A 25,973-nucleotide genomic window follows, 5' to 3' on the forward strand; every position below is an offset into this window, starting at 1 on the left:
TTCTGGGAAAATGCTCCTAGTCCTGTTCTTGGTGGAGAGCCCTGGTGGTGTACCACTGACTCAGACACTACAAAGTTCATCCTGGTTTTCATGAGTCAGCACAATTTGACTCGTTAACACACTGTGTCCCCCATCATCCCCAGTCAGGGGCTCTCACAACCCAAGCTTTCCTTCTCTCAGGGACTAACCATATCTATTCTAATTTAACCTCCATGGTTTTGATGGGGTTGGTTTGGTTGGCTAATTGATTTTCTGGAGAGGAGGGTGGTAAAGTTTGTGGATTTGGAGAGCGCATGTGTTAAAGAACAAAGCCCTATGCATGCTAGACAAGCACTCTACCTTGTGAGTCCAGCAGTTGCCTTTCCAAAGCACACATCTCATAAGCTATCTCTTCAAACGCCTTTAAGTGTTTGTCTCTGCATAAAGAACAAACCAAACCCCGGGGGCTGGAGAGATGGTTCCATGCTTAACAGCACTTACTGGCTCTTGCAGAGGACCTGGGTTCAGTTCCCAGCACCCACACAGTGGTCCTAACACCATCTTCTGATCTCTGTGGAAGCCAGGCACATGTGGTACACATACACACATGCAGGTAAAACACTAATACACATGAAATAAACCTAAAAAAATTTCATTGTAAAAGGATAAAATCCTGAATTATTAACATGCTTAAGCCATTTTTAAATTATCTGCTGGTCTTAGCCAGCACTCAGGACGCAGAGGCAGGTGACTCTCTGAGTTTGACACCAGTCTGGGCTTCATAGTAAGGTTTCAAGACAGCCAGCACTATGTAGAGAGCCCTTGTTACACTTACACACACACACACACACACACACACACACACACACACACACAAATTATCTGCTGGTCTCAAAACATTTAGATCATTCCTCTGCCCTCAAAGTCCTCTGTCTAAATTAAAATACCTTTTCTTCTTTTCTTAACTTCTACATATCCTTCACAGCCCAACCAAAGCTGCCTCTTAAGAGTCAAATAACTCTCCTGTTCTCCACTGTTCTACATGTAGATAGCAAACGGTCAGTGCAAAGCAGCTGTCACACTGCTAATAGAAGGAACTCGATAAGCTAATATGTGAGGCTCAGGTAAGGAACTAAAAGCAACATACGTTAAGGCTGAAATACGCAGGTCCAGAAAACACTGCTGTAGGGCATGTCTCCTTTGGAACCCTCTTACGTGCCCTCAATCAAGGGAACTGTTCAGGAAGTGGTGGCACTGGGAAGGCAGAAGCAAGTGGATCTCTGTGAGTTGGAGGCCAGCCTGGTCCACCTACAGAGCTGGTTCTAGAACAGCCAAGGCTACACAAAGAAACCCTGTCTTGGGGGAAAAAAAGAAAAAAGAAAAAAAGAAAATGTGGCTGGGAATTGTGAACACAATCTTGTGTTCCCTCTACTCAGGAAAAAGAAAATTGTGTGCGTGTGTGTGTTCTGTATTACTATATATGAAAAGAAACCAATAACCCAAGAAATGTATTAGAACCTCTTAAAAGGAGAAAACAAACACTTTAACAGCAGAATCAGGCTGGCAGCAGGCTCAACAGCTCAGTTGGTAGCAGGCTTGCCTGGCATATGGAAAGCCCAGGCTCAACCTGAGAAGCCCATAGAATAGGACATGGCATCATACACTTGTACTCCCAACATGGAGGAGGTAGAAAACAGGAAGATCGCCAGGCGGTGGTGGCGCACGCCTTTAATCCCAGCACTCAGGAGGCAGAGGCAGGCGGATCTCTGTGAGTTCCAGGCCAGCCTGGGCTACAGAGTGAGTTCCAGGAAAGGTGCAAAGCTATACAGAGAAAGCCTGTCTCCAAAAAAACAAAAACAAAAACAAAAGAAAGAAAGAAAGAAAGAAAGAAAGAAAGAAAGAAAGAAAGAAAGAAAGAAAGAAAGAAAGAAAGAAAGAAAGAAAGAAAGAAAACAGGAAGATCATGCTCCATTACACAATGGGTCTGAGGCCAGCCTAGGATGAGACTTGGGGGGGGGGGGGGGCGCCGCGGCGCAAACAACACGGAGTAAGCATTATCAATGACCCTTCCCCAAACCCTCGGGGAGCTGTCCTCAAATAGCAAACTTGAATCCCTGGCCTCCTTGCTATGATATGGCTTATCAGTACAAAGTACAAGGAACAAAATTAGCCCTAAACTTCTAAATTTTAAACATATAAAACCCTGTGTGAGCAAGACAAATTAATCGCTCAGCTGGTGGGACATGGCCCTCCGATGGCCCTCCAGCACACATCCTCTATGTAACCTAGACAGTCACCTGCCGCAATCATCCCTGGTATCTTCTCGCTCACCCACTTTCTCCCTGAGATTTAGTCCTTAGGTCGTTTCCAGGTACATCTTGCCCTTCTTCAAGTTCTGACAATCAGAACACAGATTTCAAAAACTGTGAGCAGGCCTGGGCAATGGTGGCGCACGCCTTTAATCCTAGCACTCAGGAGGCAGAGGCACGCAGATGTCTGTGAATTCTTGCCCAGCCTGGCCTACAACATGAGTTCCAGGACAACCAGGACTGTTGCACAGAGAAACCTTGTCTCAAAAAAAGAAAGAAAGAAAGAAAGAAAGAAAGGAAGGAAGGAAGGAAGGAAGGAAGGAAGGAAGGAAGGAAGGAAGGAATAAAGAAAGAAAGAAAAAGAAAGAAAGAAAGAAAGAAAGAAAGAAAGAAAGAAAGAAAGAAAGAAAGAAAGAAAGAAAGAAAGAGAAAAAACTAAAACAAACAAACAAACAAACAAACATAAACCCGTGTGAGCAGAGATTAGCTCCATGAGCAGGATTAGATCACTTCTGTGTTGAAGTGTTCAGTCCCACTCAGACTGTAACCACAGCACTCAGGGGAAAGCTGCCCACCAAAGGCTTTCCTGACACCAACATCAGCGTCTGCACACACTTTCAGGAAAGTTCGAACCCACTGAAACGCTGTGGGGTTCCTTTAATGGCAGATTTTAGAGAAATGATAAAAACAACTCAAGGCAGGAGAAAGAAACAATGAGATTTTATAATCAGTTCATAGTATTAACTTCATCAACCATTGGTCTAGACAACAATCTAACTTCTCTGACTTCCCAAAAGTTAAACACCTGCTTCACTCAAATATGGCAGTTTCCCAAATATTTAGATCATAGCTAGATTAGGAAAAGGAGACTAAAATTTCCACTTTATTATTGTGAATTAGGCAATTAGGAAGCCTAAGAGAGCTATTCAATCATGTGGCTATTTGCTTCTCTTAAATCTAAGCCCATAATATTGAAAGAAAAATCTGGACTTTTTTTTTAATATTCATTGGTGTTTTTCCTGCATGTATGAGGGTGTTGGGTCCCCTGGAACAGGAGTTACAGACAGCTAGTTGTGAGCTGCCATGTGGGTGCTGGGAATTGAACCTGGGTTCAGCAGCCAGTGCTGTTAACAGCTGAGCCTTCTCCCAAGCCCAGATCTGAACTTTTTAACCAGGTCAAAGAAGCTGTGTCCTCTAGGTTTATAACATATACCACCTAAACTTATGTAGGGCACCTGGTTAACAGTCTAAATAACAAAGGAAGAGGGAATGCTCAAGCCTGTGAGCATCATGAAGCCAGAATGGCTGCTGGCTAGTACAGGAGTGTTTGTATTTATATTTATATTCTGAGGCTGCAGTAAACACATTACATGCCCTTTTCATCTTAATACTCACAGTAACAAGTCTTACTTGTTTTCCGGGAATCTGGGGTTGTTTTGCTGTGAGGAGTGGCAGATTCAAACAGGGTCTTACTCTATAGGCAAGGTAAGGACTCGAGCCTTAGCTTCCTCTGTAGTAGTCATTACAGGCAGGTGCCACCATATCTACTTCTAAAGTAAGGTTCATATAAACAGTGAGAGAGCTGAGGCCCAGAAATCACAAGAAAACTATCCAATGTTACATAAAGAATGTACCATCTACTGAACTCTATAACTTTAAAATCCTCACAGCCTGACCTCTAAATATCCTTGTTAAAATGACCTTCAATTTATTATTGCTCATCTTTAACATAAAACTCCTTGATATCCCAAAAAATAAATAAATAAATAAATAAATAAATAAATAAATAAATAAATAAATAAATAAATAAATAAATAAATCCATTCATTATCTCAGCCTTGAAGAACAAAACAGTGACACTAGGTGAAAGAAAGTATTTATAAATTTGGTAAAGCACACTGTGGTGTTAAAATATGATTAAAGTCAGTTTACTCGATGACAATAAACAATGTATTCCACCAACACAGTTCACCAAACAGCTTTTAGAAATGTTCGGCCCCAATAAGTTGACTCCACATACCTAAGAAATAAAAATAAAACAGGCATGGTGGTGCACGCCTTCAATCCCAGCACTCAGGAGGCAGAGGCAGGTGGATCTCTGTGAGTTCAAGGACAGCCTGGTCTACAAAATGAATTCCAGGACAGCCAGGGCTGTTACATAGAGAAATCATGTCTCAAAAAAGCAAAAGGAAAGGGAAGGAGGGAGGGAGTGAAGGAGAGAGAGAGGACAAACCTCAGAGATCCATTTGTCACAATTCTGCCTCACCAGCTTTCCGTCACTATTTCTCTTCCTTTTTAGCAATTTAATTTTAACATTAAACATATAAGGGATAAAACAGCACTGGCAAACCATCAGTTAGATTCTGGTTAAGTCGAAGTCTGCATGTTACTCGCTAAACATATAATCCAAGATTACTTTCTTTAAAATAAAATACTGCTGGAGCACACCTTTAATCCCAGCACTTGGCAGGAAGATCTCTGAGTCTGAGGCCAGCCTGGTCTATAGAGCCAAGTTCCAAGTCAGCCAGGACTACACAGAAACCTTATCTCGGAAAACACGCCCCACACCCACCCCCGCAAAAGTGCTATGATCAAAACCATGACTACTGACCCCCAAGCACCTGAGAACACATGAGGAGCATATGGAGTAGATAGGTGGCTGAACCTACCTGTCCGTGCTGGTGCTGCTGCTGCTGCTGATCGACTCACTGCTGGAGGATCTACTTCTAGAGCCGCTGCCGCTGGGGGACCTGGTGGGTCTGGACGCTTGGCTAGCCAGCCTCTGCGGGGACTGGTTTCTAGACTGGGACGAATGTGGTGAGCGACTCCTGCTGTGCTGGTAACTGCGCTCTGGCCTTCTGCCTCGTACCTCCCGGGTAATGTCGTCCCTGTAGATATCCCTGTGTACCACACTGGGCAGTGTAAACTGCTCCCGAGCCCTAGGTTCGTATCGGGGGTCATGAGCGTCAAAGCGGTTTGGACTTCGACTCCGAGAAGTGTAATAGAGCCCATGTTGCAAAGTCCGCTCTCGAGGGTCTCTATAGTAATCCTGATCGTAATGTCTCGTCCGATCAAATGCTCCCGTCCCCCGGTCATGGTGTCCATAGGCACTATGTTCATAAGCACGCTCCCTGCTATCTGAAGCCCTGCATTTAGGAGGGGAAAATACTGAATCAGAAAGGAGCAAGCACAACAGAAAGCAAGTCATGCAAACATTCACTTCAGAGCTGTCTCTGTGCCTCATCACTCTCTGAATAGCACGAACCTTAGCAAGCAAAACACTGACAAGCTCAACGTTTTACTTGACTCCAAAACTTCACTAGTGAGCGTCGTTTCTTTTTACTTCTATGCTGGGCCTTCCTCAGTAGAGTTCTGCACGTCAGATGATCCTTTTATGGGAGATTTTCCAACTTGTATAAAAGGGGAAAGGTGTGTGTGTGTGTGTGTGTGTGTGTGTGTGTGTGTTGTGAACACCAACACTTTTCTTGGTTCTTTTTTTTTTTTTTTGGACAGTCTCATAGCTTAGGCTAAACTCACACTCCCTATGTAGATAAGGAAGACCTTAAACTTCTGATCCTGTACCCACCCCCTAAGTGCCAGGGTTACAGGCATGCACCACAATGCACAATGCCCAGTTTATACTCTGATTTTAGTGGGAAAGTTTTCATTGCATCTGCTTATCTGGGGCTTGCTTTTCTTTTTTTTAGACAGGGTCTCACTATGTAACCCTGGCTGACCTAGAACTATATGTAAAGTAGGTTGGCCTCAAACTCAAGAGATCTGCCTGCCTCTACCCCTGAATGCTGGGATTAAAGGAATGCACCCACCAGGCCCAGCTTAATGTTAAAGTTTATTACAGTTTCATCTGAATAAAACATCTACTAGACTTTTATTTATTTCAGAACACATCTGCTTACTGCAACGGAGAAGACACTGAAGCCTGTGACAGCCCACGTTTGCAGTAGGAGGATTGCCAATCAAATCAAAAAATTCAAATGCAACATTTTCTTACTCTTGCACTTTTCTTCCCTTGGAGACAGGGTCTTGCTAGCCCAGGCTAGACATGAACTTTCAATCCTCCTGCTTCACTCTCCCTAAGAATTAGGGCTATAAGGCATATGCCACCACTATCAGGCCTCATTAATTTTTGATGCTTGGGTACTCTGAGTAAATTACTAAGCTATATAAATTGCCCAAATAATTAGAAATCAAAATACTGGGATGATGCATAAATAACATAGTCTGCATAACTTTACCTAAGAATGTGAAAGCTGTTTTATCTCCTTGTGCTCAAGTGCCACATAATTTAAGTGCTCATTCCGGGATTCATTTTCTTACTCTATGTGCTCAATGACTGGGGGAAGTAGGTTCTCCTGGCTCTGACTACATTCGAGGTGCCTAAGACGAAACTGGGAGTGCTGGTGAGCAAGAGCACTGGGGAACAGTGATCAGCCACGATGTGACTTAACAGCACCGGCTGGTGTTCTGCAGTGCTGAGATCAATCCAGAGCCTTGCACGTGTGGGGACAGTGTCCCACCACTGGGTTACACCCTCAGTTCCCTCAACATTCTCAGTCAGGGTGTGGATGTTCACCAGCCCAAGGGCTCAGATCTTACTGCATAGATGACAGTGCACGCGCAGGACCTAAGATGCCGGGCGCCCAGCATGGTAGTCCATACCCTTTTCAGAGGCAGAGATAGGTAAGACTCTGTGACCCTGAGGCCAGTGAGACCCTTGTCTCAAAAAAAAAATAAAAAAAATTAAATAAACAACAAAACCAAACAAACAAAGAAAACAAGGAAAAGCCCTACTCTTTTAAGAAATTCTAAGTCCTCTACTTCTGCAAGTCACTGGAGCTTCTCTGCAACCTCACCCTCTATCAATCTTCTACCAAAAGAAATAAAGACTCGTGAGAGATAGAGTTAGACTCTCTGCAACAAGACTAGATTCACCGCTCTGTAAGAACTGGCATCATTGTCTCAGTATCCTCCTAGAGTCCCAGTATCTCCCTCAGTATTCATTCTCATTCACCATCTCACTTAGTACCAACCCTACTATCCTAGGCTGTGTGCACATGTCTGTGCACACATGTGCTTCTGCACATATCCAAAGCCATGTGGAGGACACACCAGGTGTCTTCCTTGACCACTTTATACCTTATTCACATTCTCATTTTGTAGCCTTGGCTGATCTAGAGCTCACTGTATAGACCAGGCTGGCCCAGAACTCACAGACACTCACCTGCCTCTGCCTCCAGTACTGGGATTAAAGGTATATGTCACCACTCTCAATCTACACCTATTTTTGGAGACAGGGTCTCTCTCTCACTGAACTTGGAGCTAACCAACTGAGCTAAGCTGGCTGGCCAATAAGCACCAGCAGCTGCCCTGTCTCCAGCTCCCCAGTGGGACTGACAGTGACACATCACTGTGCCAGGACGTCACTGGGTGCTAGGGATCTGAACTCAGGTCTGGTTGCATGGAAAGCATCCTACTGACTCAGCCATCTCCCTGGACTCCAACGGGCTTTTTTGTTTCTTTTGCTGCCATTATGGAAAACTAAGCTGGCAAAGGGAGAAGGGATCAGTAATATATTTCCTTCCTAAGTGTATTAAATAACACGATTTTCCTTTTTCATTAACTACAATTCCGAAATTGAAATATTTCAATGTCTAACAAGAAGGTTCCCTTGAGATTTATAAGAAAACAGTGTAAGAGGTCTTTTCTGCACACTACCAATGTTAATTGGTAAAAGCATAATTAATGATGTAACAGAAGCAACAGGCAACAGTTCTGGACAGTTAACTGCTCTAGCTGGTACTTCGTAAGTATGTGCAGTTCTTATCCATTAGGAAGATACACAGGCAGGCACGAGAGAAGCAGAGCTGAAATCTAACCGCTAGTCTTGGATTCATCTATTAGTACTAAATGCGTCTAAGTTAGTGGGGGAAGAAAGGGTGTGACTTGGGTTAGAAGAGGGGCTAATATACACAGGTCAGGACATACCAACCTTTTCCAACTGTGGAAACACGACCTATAATCCCAATTAAATCTAGGGAGAGAATTGTGAACATAACTTCCCCAATTTTGGCCCCTCTTACAGGGGTAATCCACCTTCTTAGTGGGCAAGGGTGTCAAATGATATTTAGATGAACCACAAGAAAAAAAATCTTAGTGACCAGACAAAATAATTCCACAGGAAGCAAGTAGTCCCAGACAAAGTGTAACTCTCAAACCCCCAGACTTCTTTCTTGAGATAGTAGACAATCATAAATTGATCCACATTCATAAAAATCTGCAGCCCTAAATACGATCAGGCAGCTGGCATCGAGGAAATTTCTCTACAATTCCAATGAATGAGGGACAAAGTTGCTGACAACGGTCCTTTTGTAGACATCCAGTCATGTGACTGCTGTATCCACAACGGATGGGGTTGTGTTCAAAGCTAAAGTTCCTTCAACGGGCTGAGACAGTAATCCTCTTCCCTCGGCTAATGGAGTCTTGAGATCACAGCATCCCATACATTCCAGCAGTTAGGACACGGCTATATTCCAGCATTTATGAATGTCCATCATCTGTTTCCCCATTCCATCAAGAAACTGAGTATATTCCACAGAAATTGAGTATATCCAAAAGGGAGAATCAAGCAATGCCTTTGTTTTCCTAATCCACATACACATTTCCACACTCAAGTATTGTTTGTAGTATCCAAATGGTAGAATCAATGATCTGCTAGGTATTTTGTGACAATCCAATGTGTTTGTAGACTTTACAGACTGAAAACCGAGAGGTGCTTATCAGCTTGTAAAGGATCTGTAGGCTTGGATATTCCGGAAATATTCCAAAGAGCCCGAAGACAAAACCAGCAGCCAAATAGCTCCATCTGGTAGTAAGGATATATCCAAGGAAGGCCTTGATAATATCCAAAAGGAGGAATACTTCCTTCTAGAAGCCAGGTAACTCCAGAACTGATGCTGCTGCAGGAACTCTTCCACCATGTTATCTCAGGAGTAGATATCCAATCTGCTGCAGGAAATATCCTCTACGACTCCGTGAGGTACCAGCCACTGGGACAGAAATCACTTCCGTTTCCAACCCAAAATAGGAAACATTGAGAATGCCCAAAACTTTAAATCCATCTGGGGCCCCTAAATTTGAGTTTCTGTTTCTCACCATATCAAATACAAAATACCTGCCTACAGAAACCTTGGAACTTACCCATCGAGTCTCCGTTCATAGCGTCCTTCTCGTGCATGAAGTGATGGTGGGGGGCCATAAGCAGGCCCTCCACCACTTCCTCTGAACCCAGAACCCTCTCTACTACGAGATGCTATGGAAACTGTATCATCCAATCCCCGAGCAGCACTTGGAATAGTGCCTGGTTCATTATAATCCGTGCGCAGGTCTCTATCTCCCATTTTGTTGACTGAGTTGTGAGCTTTCTGTGCACTTTTGATGTCCACAAAATCCACAAAGGCAGCCACTCCTCCTTCAGACCCCCGCTTGGGGAGAATTTTGACACTTTCCACGCGGCCATATCTGGGGGGAAAAAATGAAGTAAAGTTATTTATGTACACAATACCTTCCCAAAACGTTTCCTTTTAAGGTAATTTACATTATACATGTATGGGACATGAACTACAAAGTAGCTTTCTGTTGGAGGTATCTGTTCACATGTGCTCACTGTGTGGGGAGGCCAGAGATCCCTGTCAGGAGTCTTACTCCACCTCCTCATTTTCTAAGACAGGGTATCTAGTCTGATGGCTAGATGGAAAACCAGTAAGGAGATTACAGGGGTGTGTCTCGCTTTTGTGAGGATGCTGGGGATCAAACACCAGTCTTTGTGTTTGAACAGCAAGTACTTTATGAATTGAATTATCTCCCCAGGCCCCAACATAGCTATTTAAATGGCTCTCATTTAAAACACACACATACACATACACACAACTCATTTGCACTTACAGGTTTTACACTCTCTGAAACAAATATTTGCACATCATTATTTTTATTACTCTCATTTGTATTTACTGAAACTACACTTAACCTTTCAAGAACACTTAGTAAACTTAACATTGTAACAAAGATTATTAAACAAAAATAAAATCAAAGTTGTTTTAAAATACTGAAGTGGGATGTGGTGGCACGTGACTACAGTCCCAACACTCAGGAGATACAGGCAAGAAGGTTGAGAATTATCGCCAGTCTGGCTACATGGTGGGTTCTAGAACTCATGATAGTCTGTGTATTTCACCATGAAACAACACTTTTATTTATTTATGTATTCATGTAGGCATACACGTGATACAGTGGGCAGGTGGAGGTCAAAAGGACAGCTTTCCCAGAGTTGGTTTTTCTCCTTCCACTGTGTGGGTTCCAAGGATCACACTCAGGTTGTCAGGCTTGTTGAGTACCTTTAACCTTTAACTCAGCCACCCCACCAACACAATATGCCTTCTTTGGGGGGGCGGGGTATGGCGCTCATGAACTCTAGGCTGGCCTCAAACTCACTGGAGAATGGCTGGGCTTTAGGTGCTCCTGCTCCATTCCACAGCACCTCGTGCTGGACTCACAGGTGTGCACCACCACCATTGTTTGCGGTGCCAAGAACTTCTGTGTGCACTTTACCAACTGAGCTACATGCCCAGCCTTTTGTGTGTTTTAATGAGGCCTATCAGAAAGCGGGCGCAAGCTTTTGTTTGGTTGGTTGGTTTTGGTTTTTTTGAGTCAAGGTCTTTCTGTATAGTTCTGGCTGTCCTGGAAATCACTGTGGAGACCAAGCTGTCCTTGAACTCAAGAAATCTGCCTACCTTGGCCTCCCCAAGTGCTGGAACTAAAGGTCTGTGTCATCATGCATTGCCAAACTCACTTTTTAATTACATGGACAAAATGCTTTGACAAAACAGACTTCCTGTGGGGTGGGCACATACCTATAATCTCAACCCTGTAATCCCAATACTTGGGAGGTAGAGGCAGGAGGATCAGGAGATCACCCTTAGCTATATGGCAAGTTTGAGACCAGCCTAAGCTCCAGGAGACCCTGTTGGAGGGGGGCAGGACAGAATAGATATCTAGATATTTTACTGTAATTATCCATCTGGCCTGTGACTACTAAGGACTCAAGCCCTCTACCTCCTGGGTACTGCAATTAAAGGCATGTGCCACCTCACCCAGAGGTCATTTTTTCTTTTTATATTGACTTTGTGTGTATGAGTGGTTTTGCCTGAATATACATATATGCACCATGTGTATGCCTGGTGCCTTCAGAGGTTAGAAGAGGGGCTGAAACTGGAGTTACTGATGGTTGCTGGGAAATTGAACTTGAGGTACCTTCAGGAACAAGTGCTCTTAACTACTGAACCATCATCTCTCCGGCCCCCAGAGATTAGTTTTTTTGTTTGGTTTTTGTTTTGTTTTGTTTTTGTTTTGTGGGGTTTTTGTTTGTTTGTTTGTCTTTGTTTTTTGTTTTTGTAGACAGAGTTTCTCTGTGTAGCTTTGGAGCCTGTCCTGGAACTCACTCTGTAAACCAGGTTGACTTTGAACTCAGAGATCCTGCCTGCCTATAGCTCCCAAGTGCTGTTATTAAAGGCATGTGGCCACCACTGCCTGAAATTTTTTTTTAAACACACATCATTTTCCATCAATAATTGGCTAGACCCAGAGGGCTGACTAATTCACTAATCATCTAAGTTTTCAGGACAGAATGAAAAACTACTCAAAATACTGTCAGGTTTCCTCAAGGTTTAGTCTTTCAACATTCTCAAGTGTCTACAGTAAACATTAACAGTCCTTAGAAATTCCCTGAAGAATCCAATTTCAGTATATTAATGACCTGAGATCATACGTTTGAGAACTCAGTAACATAGCAGAAGAAAAGCCTGAGACTATGAGAAGAGACTGGGGCTGGTCCAGTGGTGCATGGCTTTAAAACTGACGTTCATGGCTGGAGAGAAGGCCCAGTGGTTAAAGTATGCACTGTTCTTGCACAAGACAGGAGCTCAGCTCCCACAACTGTGTCAGATTACTCGAAACTTCCTATGATTCCAGCTCCAGGGAATCTGATGCCTTCTTCTGGCCTTCATGGGCACCTGCACATGCATTACATACCCACATATACCCATGACTGTCTTGTCAGGTGCATTGATTGATTTAGTCTTTTCCCTTTTTTTGTTTTTGTTTTTTTGGTGGTGGGGTGGGGGTGGGAGTCCTTTCCTAGACATGAGGATTTTGCATTATAATCACGTTGTTACTTTCCCCAAGGTTATACTACAGCCCAGTGATTTTTGTTTGCTTTGGCAGAGAGAGGACATACACCAACAAAGAGTTATAAATCCTGTTCCCTCCCTCCTTTCCCATCACTCCAAGGACAAGGATAGCTCAGGGTATTAGCTTTTTCTCTAGAGACCAGGAGCCCAGTGTGGTTGGCTCACACTTTTAATCCCAACACCCAGAGGCAGAGAGAGGCAGGAAGACTGCTACAAGTTCAAGACCAGCCTGTTCTCCATAGTGACTTCCAGGAAAGCTAGACCTGTCTCACCACCCTACCCCTGTGGTGCTGGCTTTAGGGATTTCTTGTTTTTTTTGTTTGTGTGTACCTGGTGCCTGAGGAGGTCAGAAGAGGGCATCATGTCCCCTAGAACTGGAGTTACAGATGATTGTAAGCCACCATGTGAGAGCTGGGAGCCAAAACCTGATTTTCTGCAAGAGTAACAAGTGCTCTGAGCCACTGAGCCCTCTTTCCAGTTGCAGAATCTTGCCTGCAAAGGAGAAGTAAAGTTGTGCAGTACTGGTAGGTGCACACGGGCAGGCACTCCAAGGACATAGGAGGCTGACCTTCCTGCACCTATCTTTTGAGTGCTGGGATCATAGGTATTTATCGTGCTTTGAATTTGGTTATTTGTTTTGAGATAGGGTCTTGCTGTAGCACTGCTCAACCTCCAAGTGTTGGTCCTCCCACCTTAGCTTCTAGAGTGCTGGAATTAGAGGGGTGAGCCACTGTGCCTGGCTATGTTGTGATTTTTAAACTCTGTGTATATGTGTTTGCTGGGATTTGAACCCAGGACCTTGTGCATGCTAGGCAAGCCTCCGTCACCAAGTTATACTCCCAGCTCCTCAGATGTGATCTTCTAGCTGTAGGCAAAGCAGGATTAGATGGAAAACTTGATTGTGTTATTTTCTTTAGTAGGGTGTAGTTCTGTTGTCTTGTTTCAAGAATGACTCAGGGAGGATTGCTGTATGAAGTGGGAGGACTATACAAAGAAAGTACGTGGTAGTTGGTTGTTGTTGCCTACGAGAACAGTTTCAAAAGGAGGAGTTAAAATTATCCACACGTTTCTGTTGGTAATCCAGCTAATGAGGGAGGTGTTGAGAGAAATCATTAGCTGTTAATGTACTGATGTTACTTAATTTTGGTTACTAGGGACTGCACGAAGGCCTCATGCAAGTTCAGCCAGCTCTCCAGCACTGCGGTGCCTCTCCGGCTGTGCTGCTGTTATTGTAGTGCTGGGGTGGAATGATTTTCAGCTTTGCCTGGTTAATGTTGCTCTGGAAACTGTGTGGTGAGTTTCTTGTGGAACTGAGGAATTGGTTTTACACTAGGAAGGGTCTTCTTTTCATCTATTAGGAAACTGCAATTGTAAATTTCATGAAACAAATAATCTTGGTTTTGTTCCCCTATGTATCAAGTCCCTAGAACATCAACTCTTTAAAAAAAACATTTCAGGCTGGGCAATGATAGCACACACCTTTAATCTCAGTACTCAGGAGGCAGAGGCAGGTGGATATCTGAGGTCAGTCTGGTCTATAAAGAGTTCCAGGACAGCCAGGGCTCTTTTACACAGAGAAATCCTGTCTCAAAAAACCAAAAACAATTCAAACTTTAAGTATGTGTATGTGCTGGTATGCACACACGAGTGCCGGTCCCTGTGGAGACCAGCAGTGGTGAGATGCACAAGGGCTGGGGAATACAGATAGCTCAACAATTGCTCAAACACTTGCCTATATAGATGAGACTCTAGGTTTGAGAGGGAAAAAATTGTTCACATGGGGCTGGTGAGGTAGCTCAGCAGGTAAAAGCACTTGTTCCTCTTCCAGAGGACCAAGTTCAGTCCTCAGCACCCACATCAGGTGACTCATAACTGCTGCCTGTAACTCCAGCTCCCATGGATCTGACGCCCTCTTCTGGCCTCTTCCAGCACCTGCACTACAGCAGAACCTTTTTTTTTTTTTTTTTTTTAAAAAAAAGGTACTTCAGGCATTACAGCTTTGAATAGTCATTGGTGTTTGAAAACAAGGAAGAATTAGTCATTTTGGCATAATTATAATGATAATAGTACTGTGGTATCTTTAAATAGTCTTACATTTTGGAAGTACTGAAACACACTAATGGATAAAATGAGACATCTGAGATCTGTTTCCAAACAATAGTTGGAAAGGGCTAGAGCAACGGCTTCTTGGTTAAGAGCAAGTAATGGTTGAGCATGGTGAACCACACCTTTAATTCCTAGCACTTGGGAGGCAGAAGCAGGTGGATCTCTATGAGGGAGAACAGCTGCTCTACACAGCAGGTTCCAAGTCAGCCAGAGCTATACTGTACCACCTTAACTCAAAAACAAATCACAACCACGGAGCTGTAATCCCAGAAGCACTCAGGGAGACTGAGACAGAAAATTGCTCCAGGTTAAGAAAAAGTCCACTGGAACTCAGCAGTTAAGAGCACCTGCTGCTCTTCCAGAGGACACAGGTTCGGTTCCCAGACCCCACATGGTGTTGGGTGATTCACAACCATCTGTTAATTCCATTTCCAGGGGATCCAACGCCCTCTTTTGGCCTCTGTGGGCATCAGGCATGCACACAGTGCATGTACATACATGCAGGAAAACATACACAGAAGTAACAAATAGGTCTTTAAAGGTGGTATCTCTTCCTTGGTGCAGTGGTTTGCACCTTTAATCCCAGCACTCAAGAGGCAGAAGCAAGTGGATCTCTGAGTTCTGGCCAGCCTGGTCTACACAGCAAGCAAGACCCTGTCTCCAAAAGGGGAGGCAGGTTATAAAGAAAAAAAGAGTTCATGTTCAACTTCATAGTGAGTTCTAAATATCGTTCACTACAGATTGAGACCCTATTAAAAGAAAAGAAGGAGCCGGGCAGTGGTGGTGCACATCTTTAATCGGGAGGCAGAGCCAGGTGGATCTCTGTGAGTTCATGGCCAGCCTGGTCTACAGAGAGAGATCCAGGACAGGCACCAAGCTACACAGAGAAACCCTGTCTGAAAAGACAAAAAAAGAAAAGAAGGGGGCAGGGGGCGGGACTAAGGTTGCACTAGGTTTTCTCTGAAGTTAGAGCTCTATGTACTCTGTATGGTAAATTTCAGCAAACTACTTTTCCCAAGTCCACATTAAAGGTTGCTGCTTGCATTATTCAGTGTAAGGTGACTTCATCATGATGAATTTCTGCTGTGGATGATTGACTGATAAATAAAAATGCTGATTGGCCAGTAGCCAGGCAGGAAGTATAGGCAGGACAAGCAGAGAGGAGAATGCTGGGAAGTGGAAGGCTGAGGCAGAGAAGACGCTGCCAGCCACCACCATGAGTAACAACATGTAAGCCACGAGCCATGTGGCAAGGTATAGATTTATAGAAATGGGTTAATTTACGATATAAGAAGTAGATAACAAGAAGCCTGCCACGGCCATACAGTTTGTAAGCAATATAAGTCTCTGTGTGTTTACTCGGTTGGGTCTGAGCAGCTGTGGGACTGGCGCGTGAGAGAGATTTGTCCTGATCGTGGGCCAGGCAGGACTGGAGAAAATTCCAGCAACAAATTTCCTAAAACTTGTTCTCAACAAATGTAAGAAAGTTGATAAATGGATTACTTGACCAGCAGGAGAAAAAAACACCTCAGACTGATGCACTGTTTAAGCTCAAACCTGGGGTGCAATCAGAGACAAAACCCCAGGGCCAAGAGCAAGGTGGCACTGAGTCCGCTGTAAGAGGCAATGTCTCTGACAGAGAAGAAAGGGACAAAACCAGGGAAGCCACTTCCAATGCCACCTTCTTTTCCTTGCCGGGCTTACCATGCTGGATTCCAAGGAATTGTTAAGGGCCACCAGGGGCCATGTCCTCCTCAGCAATGGCAGGAGTGGGAGGCAGAGTAACTGGGAGATCAGTTACAAAGGACAGTAACTACTGAGCAAAGTTAGACATATAAGGAAGGGAGTCAGGTTTCTCACTGTTTCAGAAGAGATTTCTAAATACAGAAAAGGGGAGGCTAAAAACTTCTCATCCCTTGAGACAGATTAGTGGGCAAAAGGGCTTGCTGTGGGTGCCTGGTGATCTGAGTTTGATCCCTGGATCTCAGTGGAAGAGAACCAACCCCCAAAAGTTGTCATCTGACCTACATACTACACACACACAACACATAGACCCCACAGCATGCTCAGGCCTGCACGCATACGCACCATACACACCCAGAAACATGTGAACTCATTAAATTATATGGCACACAGGCAAGTGCGATGACCCGGTGAGTAAAGGCGCTGCTACCAAGCCTGTTGACCTGAGTTCAAATCCCATGGCAGAAGGAAAGAACTGCAAGCCATCCTCTGACCACCACCCTGCCGTGGCCCATGTGCATACATACAGCACAAATAAACATAAACTAAGACTCAGCTGCATGTTCGTGATTATACATGCATGTACAAATGACACAGCTCTGGGGAAAAAACAACACAGAACTGAGCACTTAAGATCTTAATTTCTTCTGCTGTCTCTCTTCCTGTTCAGAGGTAGCTATCATTCTGTGTTTCTCCCCAATAAACCACTTGTGGGGGTGAGGGGAATCTAGATTTCTGGGGCTAGAGACGTGGTTAGCAGTTAACAGCACATACTATTCTGGAAGACCCAAGTTCAAATCCGAGATGCCCATGGATGGCAGCTCACAACCAGGCAAGTAACTCCAGCTCCAGAGAATCTGACGCCTTTGGCCTCCAAGGCATCTACACTCACAAGCACATACTCACAGAAAGATACATACACATTATAACTAGTTAAAAATAAATCTAAAATTGTTTTGATTTCTATACAACTATACCCACAGCAAAAAAGCACTTCTTCTAGAACTGGGGTATTATAAAGTGTATTAAAAATAAGTCTTTGCCATGCCTGAAACACTTAAAAGAATGGCTGGGATTACAGTAGATAATCACACACACACCCCAAAAGCAAAAGTGGAGAATTGGGGATTCTCTTTTTTTTTTTGGTTTTTCGAGACAGGGTTTCTCTGTGTAGCTTTGCGCCTTTCCTGGAACTCACTTGGTAGCCCAGGCCGGCCTCGAACTCACAGAGATCTGCCTGCCTCTGCCTCCTGAGTGCTGGGATTAAAGGCGTGCGCCACCACCGCCCGGCTGGGGATTCTCTCTTTAGAGTCCACCCTGGACTCAAATTTGTCCTCCTGCCTCAGCCTCCCAAGGAAGGCAATGGCAGTGGCATGGCAGACAAAGAAGAGCTATCGGCCGGTGCTGAGGCTGATGGGCGGAGACTTGATGGAGGGACTGACTACCAAGGCAGTATCAGGTAGCTCCACCAAGTACCTGTCAGATACCAAGGGGGAGCCTACACCACGGAAACAACCTAGCTAGGCAAATTTTCTGTGTTGTTTTGTTTGAAGACACTCTCTACATAGCCCTGGCTGTCCTAGATCACTCTGTAGACCAGACTGGCCATAAACTCACAGAGATCTGCTGGGATCAAAGGCCAGGTGTCACCATGCCTGGCCTAGCCAGGCAAACTTAAAACCATAGTGAGGACAAGGACAAAGAGGTGCTCGGTGCTTAAGAGCACTTATCACTCTTTTTGAGTTTTTTTGTTTTTATTCTATAGACAAGGTTTCTCTATACAACAGTCCTGGCTGTCCCAGAACTCGAACTGTAGCCCAGGCTGGCCTCAAATTCACAGAGATCTACCTGCCTCTGCCCCCTGAGTGCTGGGATTAAAGGTGTGTGCCACCACTGCCATGCCCACTTATCACTCTTGTGGATCTGGCTTTGATTCCCAGAACCCACATGGTGTCTCACAACCATCTGTAATTCCAATTCCAAGGGCTTAATGCCCTCTTCTGACCTCCTCAGGCACTAGGCACTCATGAGGTACACACATACATTCAAGCAAAACAGTTATGTACGTAATATAAAATAAATAAGTCTTCCAAACAAACAAACAAAAAAAAAATCATTGAGTAATGAGGCAGGTAATTACCCCCAGATCCACTCTGAAGACGGGAACCCATCACTTCTGTGGTTTTCTTTCCAAGAATGCACGGCCTGATATGGTCACAAGGAAAGACCAGAGAGACCCAGTCATCCTAAAGAAGGGAGAATCTGTCTTCTTTAAAACTCTAAAGTGCAGGAATGAACTAGAAATAGAGCTCAGAGATAAAAGAGTGCTTGCCACATTAGAAGGGAGGTGTACTGTTCCAAACTTAAGGAAACTACTGAGTTCAGACAGCTAAAAGGACTATATAGTACTACTGGCTAGGATTCTGGCGCAGAGAGAGCATCCAATGTGCCCATTCCTATAATTCCAGCGCTTAGGAGGCTGAGGCAAGGATTCATGGGGAGTTCAAAGCCAACAGGACTACAGACTGTGACAGACAGGCAAGCCTTTTTATTCGGGCATTATCTCAGGATGCTCTAACTTCCTGAAATATGAAAATACACAAGCTGGGTGTAGTAAATGAACCTGTAATCCCAACACTCAGGAGGGGAGGCTGGGGAAAGAGAGTCTTGGTTCAACACCAGCCTGGTTCCACATAGTGAGACTGTCTCAAAAACAGGCATGTTAGGGTTTCTATACTTAAAATCATAAATAATTGAATCCTAATATTGAAGTCAGAAAGGAAGCTCTGTTCATAGACTGCTTGCCTACCATGCATGAAGCTCTAGGTTTGATGCCCAGAACCACACAAATTAGGCCTGACAGGTCATGCTAGAATCCCAGCACACAGAAGGTACAGGCTGAAGGATCAAATTCCGGGGGATCATCCTCAGACTAGCAAATTCAAAGCCAGACTGAGAATAGGAAGATCCTGTCTCAACAACAAAAAGTAACCCAGCATGGTGGCTTAATCCCAGCAATTGTGAAGTAGAGGCAGGAAGTGTCTCCCTACATTGGAGGCCAGCCTGGGCTATATATCAGTACCAGGGCCAGCCAGGGGTACATTAAAGAGACCCTGTCTCAAAAACAAAAAGTGTCAGGCAGCAGTGATGCATGTCTTTAATCCTGGCACCAGCAAGCGGATCTCTGTGAGTTCATGGACAACCTGATCTACAAAATGAGTTCTAGGACAGCCAGGGCTATACAGAAAAACCTTGTCTCAAAAAAAAACAAAGGGGGGAGGGTGGATTTGGGTGTCTAAATAATCTACAGTAGAATGACAAAAATCCTAATTTAAATTCAGTGAATTTTTTGTTTGCTCTTTTGTTTTGGAGACAGGGTTTCTCTGTGTAACACAGCTCTGATTGTCCTGGAACTCAGTTTGTAGACCAGGCTGACCTCCAACTCATAGATTCACCTGCCTCTGCCTCCTGAGTGCTGGGATTAAAGGTGAATGCCCCGACACCAGCTTCCCTGCCCCCCCCCCCTTTTAAGGGCAGGGTCTGACTGTGTAGCCCTGGCTGGCCTGTAATTCAGAGATCTTCCTGCCTCTGCAGATCTCTGGCACTAAAAGAGTTCAGCACCACATCAAAGCCCTGACACTGTAACTTTTAACTTAGTGGACAGGGACTCGTGGGAGGAGAACAATCTGAAATATGCAAAGCACACACTGAAAGCCAGCTATGTATGACTCAAAAAACCCACAAGCTGGGGGTGCAAGAAATGGCTCAGCCGGGCGGTGGTTGCACAGACCTTTAATCCCAGCACTTGAGAGGCAGAGGAAGGCAGATCTCTGTGAGATCAAGGCCAGCCTGGTCTACAAAGTGAGGTCCAGGACAGCTAGGGCTGTTACACAGAGAAACCCTGTCTCAAAAAAATCAAAAGAAAAAAAAAATGGTTCAGCACTTGCTGCTCTTCCAGAGGACTGGAGTTCGGTTTCCAACACCCACATGGTGGCTCATAACCCTCTCTAACTTTAGTATCAGGGATCCACACCCTCTTCTGGCCTGCGTGGGTACCAGACATGCATGTGGTGCAGATATATGGCAAGCAAAACACCACTACACATAAAATTAATAAAATTTTTTTTTTTTTAGTTTTAAGAATAATTTTTGCCAGGTGGTGGTGGCGGTGGCGACTGCCGCCGCCACCTTTAATCCCAGCACTTGGGAGGCAGAGCCAGGCCGAATTCTGTGAGTTCGAGGCCAGCCTGGTCTACAGAGCAAGATCCAGGACAGGCCCAAAACCACACAGAGAAACCATGTCTCAGGGGAAAAAAAAAATTATTTAAAAAAAAAATTATAAAAAGTCACCCAATAGCCAAATCTAGAAGTTCAATTTTTGTGACGATTCAAGTTTCCAAGTTCACTCTAAACACTGGAATGACACACTATAGCTCAAACCAATGCTAGATACTTTTTACACCTTCGGATGCTAGAGGTTCAACCCAAAGATCCAACAGCAAGAATTTGCCATGTGTGAGACGCCGGTTCTATCCTCAGCTGAAATAAAGAGGGGGAGCAAAAATAGAAAGGAAATATATAATCTCCAACTGGATATTCAAGTTTTCATGAAATATTTTTAAAATGTAGTAGAGGACTGGAGAGATGGCTCAGAGGTTAGGAGCACCGACAGCTCTTCCAGAGGTCCTGAGTTCAATTCCCAGCAACCACATGGTGGCTCACAACCATCTATAATGAGATCTGGTGCCCTCTTCTGTGTACATAATAAATAAATCAATCTAAAAAAAAAAAAAAGCTGTAATGTGTTAACTTTAAAAAAATATATAAATTGGCTGGGCGGTGGTGGCGCACGCCTTTAAATCCCAGCACTCGGGAGGCAGAGCCAGGTGGATCTCTGTGAGTTCGAGGTCAGCCTGGTCTACAAAGCGAGTTCCAGAACAGGCTCCAAAGCTTCAGAGAAACCCTGTCTCGAAAAACCAAAATAATCATCATCATCATCATCATCATCATCATCATCATCATCCAACGGACCAGGCCTGTAATCCCAGAACCTGGCAGGCTGAGAGAAAAAGCCAACCTGGGCTATATAGTCAGTGACTACCATGGCAGCCTGGTATGAGAAGATCCTGACTCAAAAACAAAAATTAAAATTAAAAAACAAGCCAAAGCAGAAATAAATAAAGTTTAATTGACACTTCACACTGAGGAAAGTGAGAGCTGGAAGCCACTTAGAAAAGCTTTGCTCCAGCTCCACTTCTGTCTTTACAGCACTCTAATCAAAATTTCCAAAGAATCAGCATTAACAGGCTAAACATATGAAACCAAGGCTGAAGCCTCTTCATAAGCATAAAAACAATAAATAAAACCAAAAATAAAAGTAGAACCCAAAGCAACCAAGAGCCCGAAACAAAGGTGGCTGGGAAAAGTACCTCTCCAAGACAGATGCCAACATTCTTCCTTGAAAGGAGCCCTGTATTTTCCTCCAATCTGCCACATACATTTTTTTTTTTACAGGAAATAAGATACATCTTAAGCATTCTATATTAAATCTTAGTATTTCAAGATAACTGAATTTTCCTGAGCTTTCAAAATATGCAAAAAAAAAAAAAAGCCTATCATGAAAATAGATACTCAAAATCACAATACTCAAAACTAGAGGTAACTTCATAGAAATCATCTGATGGCCGGTAAAGAAAGGACACAGTAACGGTGGCATCTAAAACTACCCTTGTGGAAAGGAAGGATGAAGAAGCTCTGGTATTATTCTATTTTGTGACCACAACAATATCTGAATCTATGTAATGACTTTTAACAGAAAAAACATTGTGCTAAAACATTTCAAATAAAAAAAAAATGTTTAACCAGTCTCATTCTTTGACAAAATTTTTATTGAGGTAACACCCTAGTGAGCGGCTACATAATAATTTAACCTGTCTGTAAAGGACCAGTGGTGGGTGGATGAGAAAAATCCAGGATGTGACTGACTTACATCTGAAAAAGGGCTATTTAGGCCTTTAAGGGACTCTACTCCTCTGCTCATTCTCATTCAAGCAGTCCTCTTTGCATGCACCTCTCTCCTCCAAGACAGCCAGCCATCAATTGTTGTGTAATTCCTCCCTCCAACCCTTCAACCCCACTAATATACAAAGGACAGGACTTTCTTTCTCCATTGTACAAGGCCCTGTACCGAACCTTTGTTAACTAAAACCCTATTTAGAAACAGTCATTTAATTTTCTTAATGCGGTATACAGAGGGCTGAAAAGAGAATGAACACAGAAGGTTTATTATATGCAAGAAGGTAAAGCCAATTTTTAAAAAATACTCTATGTTCTAAGGGTTCAGCCTTTCTTTGGCACTGAGGGGGGAATCTTCCTTCCCTCCACCCTTCCCTCCATCTTCTGTACAGTGAAAGCACTATCAAAATACAGAGAGGGAGGTCTTTATTTCTGCCTCCACAGCTGCCTGACTTAGCCTCCACGCTTTTCTGTTGTCCTTTTAATCCAAATACCTACTGCAAAAGCCTAACCACTGTTAAAAGAACATTCATCTTCAGAGCATTTTATGTAATGTATTCCCAGTATACACCTCTTAATCCTGTAAAACAGTTATTAGTTAATGTTGCAATCAGCTAGGGAAAAGAGGAGAAGCAGGCACTAAGGTTCGGTTTTAATACAGGCTTCGCATGCATTTTCTCATTCTGAGATCTGCAAGGCACAGAGGTTGAACGCCATTAAGTTTTCTTATTATTTTAGTGCCTTCTCATCCCTTTCGATTAAATGATTCAAATTCTGTATTCCTTCCTAGTAGCTATCACATATTTAACAAAACACATTCCACGATACGGATAAAAGGCTGGTCAACTTAGCTCTCCACAGCTGGATCGCCTAGAACATTTCTTGTAGGCAGAAAGATAAGCAAGAAACCAGAAACAGAGCGTACCTGTTTGGGGCTAAGTGGAGGAACATGAGAACTGGGAATTCCAGGGTCAAGAGGGAGAGGGAGATTACTTTCTGTTACCTTCTCATGCTCTAAGCCCATTAAAGGTGTACTACCCAAATAAAATCCATTCCTGTGAAAGTGAGAACTGTAGCCTTTACAAAAGAAGTTTCGGGGACCCGAGTCTGCAGAGGCTTCAAATAACCAAGAGCATCTGCTTTTGCTCTATCTACATCAGGTAAATGCTGCTGTAAACGCAGGGTCAGCAAAGTGCGGGTGAGCCTTCTGCTAGCGCGGCGTTCCTCGGGCTTCCAGACAGCCCTCCTGCGCGCCTCCTCCCTCCCTTTCGTGCATTCTGAGCGGCTCCGCCGATTCCCACATAAAGTGGGTCCTGGCCGCCATCTTAGAGAGTCATTCACACCAGCCGGACCGCAGCACCACGATTCCAAGCCTCCCAGGACTGCCCCCCACTACTTCCTCGCTGCTCTCCCTCATCTTGCACAGGGGATCAAACTCCAAGTCTGAGGCAAGCAGTGTCTCTGAAATCTGCATAATGTGAAATGTCAAGTCTGACCACAGAACCCAGGAGCAGAGCGAATGCGGCAATGCACGTGTTTGCACGTCGGTGCGTTTCAATTTCCCATGCAGAGACCCACAGGAGCTCCACCAGGAGATTAAAGGGAGCGCTTCCCTGAAGGTTTCCACTCTAAAAACCCGCTAAGTGTTTTCTCCTCAACGCTGAAGATATGCTCCTAGAGGGCAGGGACCCCAACGGAGTGGGGTGGAGCAGCCCCGGTAGAGAAAGTTCCCATCTGCTCGCGCTCCAGCTGCCCTTCATCCCGGGGCACCGAGGCCAACTGCGTCTCCGGGCCTCCTCCTCTCCCGCGTCTCAGGCATAACGTAGTAAACACCCGGAGTGCCGGGCAGCGCGCACCTCCCCCAGGCCTGCGGAGGACAGCCCGGCAGGTTATGAATGGCCTCACTATGCCCAGCTCCTTTTCACACGCGGGCACGCGCACACGCGCGCCCCAGAGGCGAAGATTTAATACCCTGGTAACAGCAACGGCCAACAGAATCAATGGCCCTCCATCAGACAGAAAGAAAGAAAGGCGCTCACGCTTCCCAGGCCTCCTCAAAGAGGCTCCCAGACCCCGCGACACAATCCATTTCCCCAGGTTGACTCTAACGAGGATGTTCCCTCAATTTCATTCCCTTCACCTACCGGATAGTGGAATTCAGAGTACGCCCAACTTGGAACCTTCCAGGGAATTGGTTATCAGGAAAAACTAATTTCCACGGGCGATCACAGATTTGCTATGTTCCTTCTCAATGAGTGAAAGTATGAATAAATCTTCATTGTATGTAGGATTGCATTCTGAGGTCTCTACCAGTTACCGGACACGCGTTTCTGGGAGCGAACAAGAACTAAATGCTACCCAACGCCTATGAAAAGCAACATTTATTTTTATCTTTCGCACACAAAAAGTATTTAGAGAAACTGTAAAGTCACACCTAACCGCTAAAGATCTGCACTTTTTGCCTGTTTCATTAACGAATTCGGAGGTGAAGGATCTGTAAAAACCGCTCGGTCACCAGCGCGGCGCGGGAATGCATCTGCGGCGCCTTGGCGTCCAAGCTCCCTTCCCCACGAGCTCCGGGACACCGGCAGCCCATCTAGTCCCCGCCGAGCACCAGGCAGCCCGCTCCACCGAGCCGCGCCGACAGAAGCATCTGCCGCTGCACGAATCTTCGCGGCGCGGTCCCGGCTCCGGGTGCCTGCCACCTCCCGGTGCCGCACGATGCCTGGCGCGGCCGCGGCGTCCGCACAGCCCCGGCTCTGCGGGCGCTTCGGGACCCGGGCGGCCGCGCTGTGCTCCGGGGCGGCGCGCAAAGACGCGACCCCACGGGACTCACCGCTCCAGCTCCCTCGGTGGCCGCACAGCAGCCGCCCGCCCAGAAAGCCGGAGCCAGCCCCGCGTCGCCGCTCCGCCCGTGGCCAGCAACGGGCCGGAGAGGTGCCCGAGGTGCCAGCGCGGCCCCGGGCCTCGTGTCACTCACCGTTTGAAATGCTCGATGATCTTCTCTTCCCGCACGTTCTCCGGTAAGTTTCCCACCCAGAGGTGCCTGGTTTCCCGGACCATGCTGGGCGGCGTGCCGGCGACCGTGGTGGCTGGCTCCCCCTCGCCGGCTTCGTACGCGGCCGTCAGCGCAGGGAGGCGGGCGCCGGGGCGGCGGCGGCGGCGGCTGCGGCGGTGGCGTCGGCAGCGGCGGCGGCTCCTCCGGCTCCCCCCGGTGCAGAGACCATCCCTCTCCCCCAGGTTCTGACTCTCGGGCCTCGCAGCTCCGCTCTGCCGCCACCACACACCCGAAGCCGACCCTCGCGCTCCGGCGGCGCATGCGCGCGGGCGGCGGCGGGCGGGGGAGCGGGAGGAGGGGCGAGCGAGACCCGGGCGGCCGCGACTACGACGGAGCCGGCGCTGTGGCTGCCGGACGCTTCCCACCGGCGCGCGCGGCCCGCCTCCCGCCGCCTGGCCACCGCCCCCTGGCCGCGGGCGCGCGCGCGTCCTCCCGCCCCGACGCCGAGTGCCTCCCAGCTGGCGCGCAGGCGCGCGGAGCCCCGAAGTGGGAGGAATGCGG

General features: G+C 45.7%; 1 protein-coding gene across 1 annotated transcript in view; it reads right to left on the minus strand.

The window, feature by feature from the left end:
• Spen (spen family transcriptional repressor) overlaps positions 1-25,560 on the minus strand; it is an 81,045-nt gene extending 55,485 nt beyond the window's left edge. The window contains exons 1-3 of the mRNA XM_059255324.1: positions 25,395-25,560; positions 9,507-9,827; positions 4,958-5,434 (exon numbers count right to left, since the gene is read on the minus strand). Coding sequence (XP_059111307.1) covers positions 4,958-5,434; positions 9,507-9,827; positions 25,395-25,477 — 881 coding nt within the window. The 5' untranslated portion in view covers positions 25,478-25,560. The remainder of the gene's footprint in view (positions 1-4,957; positions 5,435-9,506; positions 9,828-25,394) is intronic.
• Positions 25,561-25,973: the final 413 nt, after the last annotated feature.

The sequence above is a fragment of the Peromyscus eremicus genome, chromosome 2 (assembly GCF_949786415.1).
Source record: "Peromyscus eremicus chromosome 2, PerEre_H2_v1, whole genome shotgun sequence".
In the NCBI taxonomy this organism is placed as follows: domain Eukaryota; kingdom Metazoa; phylum Chordata; class Mammalia; order Rodentia; family Cricetidae; genus Peromyscus; species Peromyscus eremicus.